General features: G+C 47.2%; 3 protein-coding genes across 3 annotated transcripts; 2 read left to right on the top strand and 1 right to left on the bottom strand.

The window, feature by feature from the left end:
• Positions 1–632: 632 nt before the first annotated feature.
• K444DRAFT_663972 (uncharacterized protein) lies at positions 633–3,135 on the top strand (the record flags this gene model as incomplete). The annotated part of the gene is made up of 5 exons (XM_024886907.1): positions 633–1,170; positions 1,247–1,426; positions 1,499–1,754; positions 1,806–2,381; positions 2,434–3,135. 5 exons carry the CDS (start codon positions 633–635, stop codon positions 3,092–3,094), a joined length of 2,211 nt encoding a protein of 736 aa, XP_024735586.1. The 3' UTR covers positions 3,095–3,135.
• A 51-nt stretch (positions 3,136–3,186) lies between these two features.
• On the bottom strand, positions 3,187–3,639 carry K444DRAFT_724188 (uncharacterized protein; the record flags this gene model as incomplete). The annotated part of the gene is made up of 1 exon (XM_024888612.1): positions 3,187–3,639. A coding segment is annotated over exon 1 (249 nt), but the record flags the coding sequence as incomplete, so codon positions are not given.
• Positions 3,640–5,152: 1,513 nt separating this feature from the next.
• Positions 5,153–7,723, top strand: K444DRAFT_630384 (ankyrin; the record flags this gene model as incomplete). Its single annotated transcript, XM_024883207.1, has 1 exon — positions 5,153–7,723. One exon carries the CDS (start codon positions 5,153–5,155, stop codon positions 7,721–7,723), a length of 2,571 nt encoding a protein of 856 aa, XP_024735584.1.
• Positions 7,724–8,876: the final 1,153 nt, after the last annotated feature.

Raw genomic sequence — 8,876 nt, 5'->3', positions numbered from 1 at the left:
GAATGATATAATCAATCTGAACCTATATCAGCTCTAAAAACTCAACGTCCAATGGGCGAAAAAACGCCTGAAAGAGTGTGATTTCTATGAAAAAAGTATTGGACCTGTTAGATTATAAGTAGGAGCTTGAAGTTTGAGGACAAGTGGCTAATGACGTGATGAAGATACAAGACAGAGGGAGGACAAAATGAAATAAGGAAATGTTTCTTAGTGACAATAGAATATGTGCAATGAGCTAAGTAGGTCAACTAGAATTATGGGAGAGGATAGGAAGTATATTTGTATGGTTGCTCCTTCTATCACTTGACGTCGAGTCATCTCGCTTGCAAGTGCAAGTTCTGGATTTCCTTGACGACTCTCGTACAGTATCAACCTCTCTTTTCCCTCTCATCATCAAGTATCATCATCTTCTCGCATATCATTTCAACAACTGTTCTCCCTGCATCAGTTATGTTGAGGTTTATGCCGCGTCCTAGCAGCCTGCAGCTGGGCGAGATCACATGAGCGCCACACTCTCACATGATTGGTGTTGATCATTCAATCCTGCTCAGCCTCACACATAGTATGGTTGCAACGCAGCGCGATCAGGCACGATTCTCGACTCTTCTATCGTCACAAGACACGAACTCCACATGAACCCCATACATGAGGACAATCCCGACCTACGAGCCAGTATGGACGCGTTTGCCGAAGCTCGACAGTTCTTTATCGCCTCCCTGAGCGCCGACGACCTCGCTCTACTAGGCAACTCGTGCACGGCTGAAGATATCCTCGCCGAAGTCAGAAAAGCAGAGGATGAGCACAGAGACAAGTCCAAATCTCGAAAGTATGTGAAAGGCATCGAACCTTTTGTCAGAGGAGCAGAGCAATATGGCAAGGCTGTCGATGTGTTCGTCCACGTTAACGCCAAGCCGGAAATCTTGGCATTGATTTTGGGTGCTGCGAAACTCGTGCTGCAGCTTGCTGGCGACTTCATCGACTTCTTCGAAAGAATTGTCGATATGTTCCGTCGTCTTGGGAAGTCACTTGGAAGATTTGAGATCTATGCGCGGCTGTACCCCACTTCGGAACGCCTGAAATCAGCTCTGGTCGAGGCGTATGGAAAGTTTTTGGGAATTTGTCTTCTTTGTAAAGGTGTGTTTAAGGAGAAGAGCGCTAAGAGGATGAAATGTAAGCCCTATCTTCTTCGTTGATGACTTGGAGAAGGATGGGGTGAGATGAGATAATGGCTGAAGGAAGAAACCAGGGCTCCCAGGCACAAGCTCGGCGATTGCGTTGAAGAGCTTGTGGAAACCGGTGAAGAGCAAACTTGAAGCTACGCTCGAGGAGCTGGATGAACTGCTCGAAGGCGTGGAGAAGGAGGCAGATGTTGCAGAGAAGATGGAGGCTTCCATAGCGAGGGTGACTATCAATGGTCACGTTACAGGTATGTGTACTAGAATGATAGCTTCCTGGTGGTTATTCGTGTCCTCAAAACATTTTTCTAACCTTTTGAAAGCCCAACGATGCCGAGAAATGTTTGAGTGGCTTGGAGGTGTTGATCCTAGCATAAATCATTACAATGCAGTCAAACTTCACCTGCCTGGGACCGGAGGTTGGATCTTTGCCGACGATAGTTACAAGACATGGGAGAACGAGCAGAATGCTACATTGTGGCTTCATGCAAAACGTACTAGCTATCTCTTCTTCTGCTTTATGAGTAGTTTTGCTAACAAACACGAAACTGCAGCTGGAGCGGGGAAGACAATTCTTATGTATGTTTTCACCATCGTGAAAGTTAATCTTGATTCTGAAATATGTTTTAGGTCAACAATAATCGACCACATTGGAAATTTCGTTGAAGACGACCACGGAGTCACGATTAGCTACTTCTATTTCGACTACAAAGATATCAGCAAACGAGACTCAAGAAAAGCGATTGAGACGCTGATTGTATCGATGTCTCGCCAAAGCCCTGCAGCGTTCGCTTACGTGGAGGATATATCCAAGAAATATCGAGAATTCAAATCTCAATGCACGTTCCCGACTCTTTGCTCCATTCTGAAGAAGTGTCTCGATTTCCAGCAGCGGAACTTCATCATCCTTGATGCTTTAGATGAATGCAATGATCGTGAAGAACTTATTCACTTCCTTGTCGAGCTTTCGAAATCGGAGTCATCGAGGTTGAATTTACTCATGTCTAGTCGACAAGAAACGGACATTCAAAGGCAGCTGGATCATTTGCTACAGATCACCTTGGCAGAGGCGAGCAATGCACATGACATTGACTTGTATATTCAGTCACGGCTGCAAGAAATGATAAATGGCAAGAAGTTGAAGCTTCGAGATCCGAACCTGCAAGAAGAAATTTTCCAATGCCTTACTTCTCGTGCGAATGGAATGTACGTTTCACAAGCCAATCTGAACTCGAAACACACTCATTGCTTACTATAGGTTCCAGTGGGTTAAGTGCCAGCTCGACGTCTTATGCACACTGATAACCGACAAATCGATTCGTGTTGCATTGACCCAGCTCCACAAGGGCCTCGACGAGACCTACGTCCGAGCATTCTCGAAGATCCGCATCGAGATGGGAGAAGATTCGATCACGATCAAGAAACTTTTCCAGTGGCTCACCCATTCTCTGAGGCCTCTCACACTGCGCGAGCTTGCCGAGGCCATCAGTATTGAAATAGGGCAGGCTCGAATGGACTTTTCTGCTGTGCCGACAGACCCGGAAGATATCCTTCGGTTCTGTGGAGGCCTGGTGATTATCGCCGGACATGATGATCAGGAGACGGTCAACTTCTCTCATTTCTCGATCAAGGAGTTCTTGCTCTCACCACGGATTCTCGACACTGAGGTCGCGGAATTCTACGGCGGATCGCCTGCAATAATCCATGATGTTGCTGCAACGTGTATTACATACATCATGATGGATGACTTCGCGGACGGCCAGTGCTTGGAGACCACGAAGCTCAAGGAGCGAGGACGGAAGTATGGCTTCTTACGCAGATCACGGCATAAAGTGACGGGATTACAGGGCATAATTATATGCAGTCCACTAAAGTGCCCTGTAAGGTCTTACTTGCCCCCTGAAGGCTATTTCGCTTAAAAAAAGGGGCTTGCAGGTGGGGTAAATCACCTGATAAAATTGATCATATTTGAAGATATACTTTAGCTATATACTGCTTCTTTCTCTTGGCCCTTCTTTCGCCCTTCCTTATACTCGTTCCCTCCCTCCAATCTAATTACCTCTTTCACGTGATGAGGAATTGCCTCAATCCACTCTTGAATTTTTCTTTGAGGGAGATCCTCCCAGCATTTCTCCCACCTCACCCTTAGCTTCTTTCTATTGCTCGTAGGTCCCCGCTTTGTAGTTTCTTTCTTTATATAAAACCACATAGGCTCAATAGCATTGAGATCAGGTGAGTTACTTGGCCAGAGCATTTTCATGATCCTCCAAAGGTTGTAAATCCCTTATTGGTAATGAGATTTGTGGGCTGGTGTATTGTCCTCCTGAACAATAGTATTTGGACGATCCTTCAGGCATTCCTTTGCAAAGGGCAAGAGCTTTGCAGTAAGGATTTCCCTTTGGTATCGGTACCAATTGATTCCTCCACGTCCATTCTTCACCACAAAAGCTCCGGTTTTCTCATTATGCTTCCATGTTTTTCTCGTTCCACCAGGTTTCCTGCCATGGACTTTGATCCAGTCCCTTAGCCACTTCCTTTGCTCTTTCTCCCACTTCTGTTTGTTGGCCTTCTCAATTAAGGAATTCCTTGCATCCAAATCAGCTTTTCTCTCTCGCTTTTGCTGAGCTGTCTCCTTTTCCCACACGTGGCATGGCCCTTTTTTGTCGTATAAGAACGATCCCCAAAACATGAACTCAGAAAAGCCTTTCCAGCGTCTCCTTATGCAATGCTTGTTATAAGCTTCCCCTGGAAGCCTCCAGACCCTTCTTTTCCCTCGTGTATTGCCTAATTATACTGCTATTTCGTCTGTAAAAATCACATTTTTCCAATCTTCAAGACTCCAATGCTCGTGCTCCAAACACCAGTCTAGCCTCTCCTTTTTACTGAACTTGTTCAAACCAGGCTTTACTGTCAGTTTGCACTGAGAATAGCCAGCTGCCGTAAGAACCTTCCAAACTGTCCGGGGGGCAACCTCGTGACCTCTTTTCCTTACTTCCTTTGCAATGACAGCACAGGAGAAACCACGAGTAGTCGAATTTTGAAGTACCACTTGCAAGACACACTTGATTACAGCAGGCGAGATTGCTGGCCTACCAGATCGAGGTTGATTGAGTACATGAGAGGTTTCCAGGGGCATATCCTCATGCTCTCTCCATCCACGCTGCCTAGCAAGGCTTGCAAGCTCATAAACACGAGTTCTGGATACTCCTGTAGCTTTCTTGATATCGCCTGCAGATCGTCTTTGCTCAAGCATATAAATAGCCTTGATTCTGGTACCAGTAGAATGCTCTTTGCGTACGATATCGGGCATAGTAAAAGCTGTGGAGGTGGCTGTGGAAGGACGAAGAGGGAGGGTAAGGCTTGGTGCAATTGAATCATCGTCTTCATCTTCTGAATCAGATGGTAAATTATACCAGGCATCCTCTTTATCTTCAGTAGCTACGCTACAGGCTGATTCGTCTGAATCGGAGGAATCAGGAGGAGAGGAGAGCTCTGATTGGTTATCTGATAAATCAGGGAAGTCAAACAAACCACCAAAGGTAGCCATAATTGCTAAGGGAAAGTGAGAGTAAAGAAGAGAGTGAGTAAAGAGCTTGGGGAGGGGTGAGAAGGGGGGTAAAGCTCACTTTACCCCGCTACCGATTGCGGACGCACGCCTAAAATACAGGGGCTAAGGGCCCTATCAAAGCCTGTGGCTTAATGTAACCTCCCAATCGGGCTACATTATGTTTCAGGGAGCTTTCAGGGGCCTTACGCCTCTATTGGAAGGTAATTACGGGGCTTACAGGGCTCGCTGAGACACTGCAGGCCCTATTAGTGGCCCTATAATTATGCATGCACCTGTAATCCCGTCACTTTATGCCGCGTTCTCCGTAGACTATGCTGCGAGTCACTGGGATAGTCACTACAAGGAAGTAGATTCTGCCTCTCAGGGAGAACTCGAAGATCTCCTATGGCGCTTCTTCGTCGATTCGGACATGGCTGGACCCTTTGAGTCTTGGCTACAACAATTATCTGAGTGTGACTATTTTCCTGTTGATGGCTATGAATGGCACCCGAACCTCGCGCAGGCGCACTGGTGGAAAGACGAGCAGGAAAGGGTTTTGGTTGTGATTCAAAAAGGTCCGCCACTTTGTTATGCTGCATGTCTCGGGCTCGCAGGCCTGGTGAAGAAACTTGTCGAGAAGGGGCATGACATGAACGTCGAATCCGATTCATCCTGGGGAGGGAAAGAATTTCCCATTCTTGCGGCGGCATCCCAAAAGCATTGGGATGTTGTGGGCTTAATGGTGGATTTAGGAGCACGCCTTGACGTCTTCAATGGCGGGGAAACACTTCTCTCTTTTATCGCTAGAGCAAGCGATCCTCAGCTCTGGCCGCTTTTCAACAAAGTGCTGGAAAAGGGGGGGATTGTTGACTTGCCTCGCCCAAACTCCTATCAAGATACCCTTCTAGGAACGCTAGCTCTCGATCCATCGGACTCTTGGGATAAAGTGGAACTGCTTATTCGAAATGGCGCAGATGTCGACGAGTTGCGTCGGTTTAAGATGCTACCGTTTCCCGATGGTGGCAGGCACTGTGACGGCAATCCTCCACTTCAGCTGGCAGCATTTCAAGGAAATATGAAAGTTGTGACAGGCTTAATTCAAGCTGGAGCGCGTATTGATTTCTCATACTGCGAATTGGGAAGTCCCCTCCAAGCAGCTGCTCTTGCAAACCGCGAGGAAGTCATTATGCACCTGCTCGACCTAGGTGCTAATATTAACGCCTTCGGTGGCCTCCTTGGCACTCCATTGCAGGCTGCTGCTTTCAGTGGAAACACGAGAATCCTTAATTTATTTCTTGGTCATGGAGCAGACGTCAACATCAAGGGTGGTTTTTACGGAGGAGCACTCAGTGCAGCACTTGCGCAGAAACACAACCATGTTGTGAAAGCTTTGATATCAAATGGTTCAGAGCTGAACAGCGTCAGTCCATGCCGAGATACGTACTGGAGTTCACCTCATCGGAGGCTCCAAGAGCCTTACGCCCGCAGATACTGCGACACTCCTCTCAAAAACGCCATTATAACGGGGGATACTTCGATCGTTCAGACACTCCTTGACGCTGGTGCACCGATCAGCGCTGGAACCAAAAGTTGTAGACAATCAACTCACCCGATCTGCCTCGCTGTTATCCAGGAAGATCTCCCCATGGTAAAACTGCTGCTGGAAAACGGGGGAGATCCGACAGTGTATAGTCACTGCGCACTCGTGGAGGCCGTTTCTGTCTCCAACTTTTCGATCTTCGAGCTTCTGTTTAGCAAGCTTAATAGGCAATCTGAGGAGTTGGCTAAATTGGCTGGTGGTATTGTATCAAAGGTGTCCGATGAAGTACGAGCCAGAGCTCTCATCCCCTTCCTGGATGACTTATTTAAGACCATTAACCACGAATCACTCAAGGGTTTAGTGAGCGCCACAGTCGAAAATGAGTGTCTCCTTTTGGCGGAGTACTTGTTGAAGAAAGGCTTCACGCCAAATGCGGCGGGGTGGAAAGAGGATGCTTACGACCTATGTTTCAAAGGAATCCCTCTCCCAATGGCAGTTCGCAAACGTCGACCGGACATCTGTTCTCTACTGCTCGACTACGGGGCGGATCCAAATGTCCACGACAGGAAATCCGGTACTCCTCTTTACGCCTCTGTCAGGGTTGGCAATCTGGAGTTGGTTTCCAGGTTTCTAGATCTTGGGTCGTTGCTGAATGAAGATGTTTTTGTTAATAACGGCTGCTCAAAAGTTGTACATGTGGCTTCCACACACCAACAGCCCGCCATACTAGAAGAGCTTCTCAAATACGGCGCAAATTTGAACGCCCGTTGCCCATCATGCCCATCTGCACTGATGGCTGCCGTAAAGTTACAACGCTTGGAAACAATGGAGCTCTTGATCAAAGCAGGCGCAAACATTTCGGAGCCTGATTATTTTGGCCGAACGCCCTTATCTCGTGCGAAAGACGGTCATTTTGAGCTTGCTGCAAACATGCTTTCCGACCTTCACGCCGAGGAACATATACCTTTGGCTATTCTTCGTTCTTGTCTCCACAATTCGGTTAACTCACTCGTTTCGCAACTCTTGTTACCTCCGGACCCTCGATGGAAGTCTTGCTCCGGAGGATACATGCCATTGCTTCTTTGGATTGCTTTGGGAAGGTGTCTGGTTTTAGGGAGGGATATCCCAAACGGGCTCACCGCATTGGAACGTATTCTTTCCCCTAACCATCGCGACCACTGGCATTGGGTTTGCTGGCCAGGTTGCTGTTACTGTGGGAAATATGAAGGGCCTAGATTTCATCTTTGCAAAGACTGTGATGGAAGCATATTATGTGAGAATTGTGCTGAGAGACATAGGATCCTGTTTAGGGACTCCAAGTACGAACATACTCTGATAGATTTCCCTCGGAATGGGTTGCGGAACGTTCCTAAACGCCAAGTTGCTCTTGAAGGTGGCTCCTATGTAACTGTGGAAACTTGGCTGAAGCAGCTTCAGGACTGTTGGGTGGCAAATGTCTAACCTGCCAGAATTGCCAATAACCTTTGGTGCAATGGGGAAACCGGCACTACAGAGTGGAGGCATGGACACAGGTATCTTCACACTTCTTCCAGCGTTACCGTCAGGTTCAAAGCAAATTGGAAGACCATCTTCACACCACAGAAGTGGCAAAGGAGGGATGCATGGGCTCCACTCCTAGAATTGCTATTCAAGTCATAGATAACCAGAAGCAATAGTAACTTAGTCGGCGTAATACCAGATGCGGGTATTGTTTAAGTACTGGTCCTGTGGCCCGGCTCGACAAATAGAAAATGAAATGGATACCACTGCATCTGAATCGATTGACAAGTAGCAATTACTGTAGCAGGCACAACAATTAATCATCCACCCTGCCGCACATATTACCCACAACTATGGGCTTCATCAGTTCCTCAGTTCGTGCTTTTAACAGTGCGTTGACGTGGATCTTGTTCGTCTTTTCTCGGTCGAGAAGTCCTTCCTATCTACCGAATCTTTAAGATTTCAGGTCTGATATCACAATAGGGTAGTGACCGCAAAAGGATAGCAACTCGAGTCGTTGATATCCACAGTACTAGGATGATACTTTGACCGTCTATTTACGGCAATCCTGTTGTCTTTTATAGGTTGAGGAGTCTTGTCTTACCTATCTAACTTGTAGGTTATCATATCTGACGTCCCGAAAAGGGCAGTGACCGCAGAGGGATAGCAACGAGATTACTGACTTCCTCAGTGCTCCAAGTGCAGCCCGAGAAAGATGGACTCTTGCTTTCCACATCCTAGCATTTCTATGCACTCCCACTCGTCGCAAACTGCAGGCATACCCAACTCCAATAAGAAATTTCTTATTTGTCGAAACAGACCAATCAACATAGACAGTACAAAATAGGTTATAGACCAGATATTCGATCCCATGTCCGGAAATTTGCGGCCAAGGAGTTCAATCAGAAGCACAAGACTGCGTGGGGGATTGAGGAAATGGGGTTGAGCCGGCAATGGCAACCTCTCCTGCCTCAGGCGGTTGTACGAGAGGTCTTCCCAGACGTGGTTCGTGATCCAGATTTTGAGTTTTTCCTTCTACAGTTCACCCCACCAACAATTCCTGAATCTTCAGAAACCGCCGAGCTAGATTGTGGCGAGGACAATAGACTCTATT

This window comes from Hyaloscypha bicolor (genome assembly GCF_002865645.1).
Source record: "Hyaloscypha bicolor E unplaced genomic scaffold K444scaffold_87, whole genome shotgun sequence".
In the NCBI taxonomy this organism is placed as follows: domain Eukaryota; kingdom Fungi; phylum Ascomycota; class Leotiomycetes; order Helotiales; family Hyaloscyphaceae; genus Hyaloscypha; species Hyaloscypha bicolor.
This window is presented reverse-complemented; position numbering and strand designations above follow the sequence as displayed.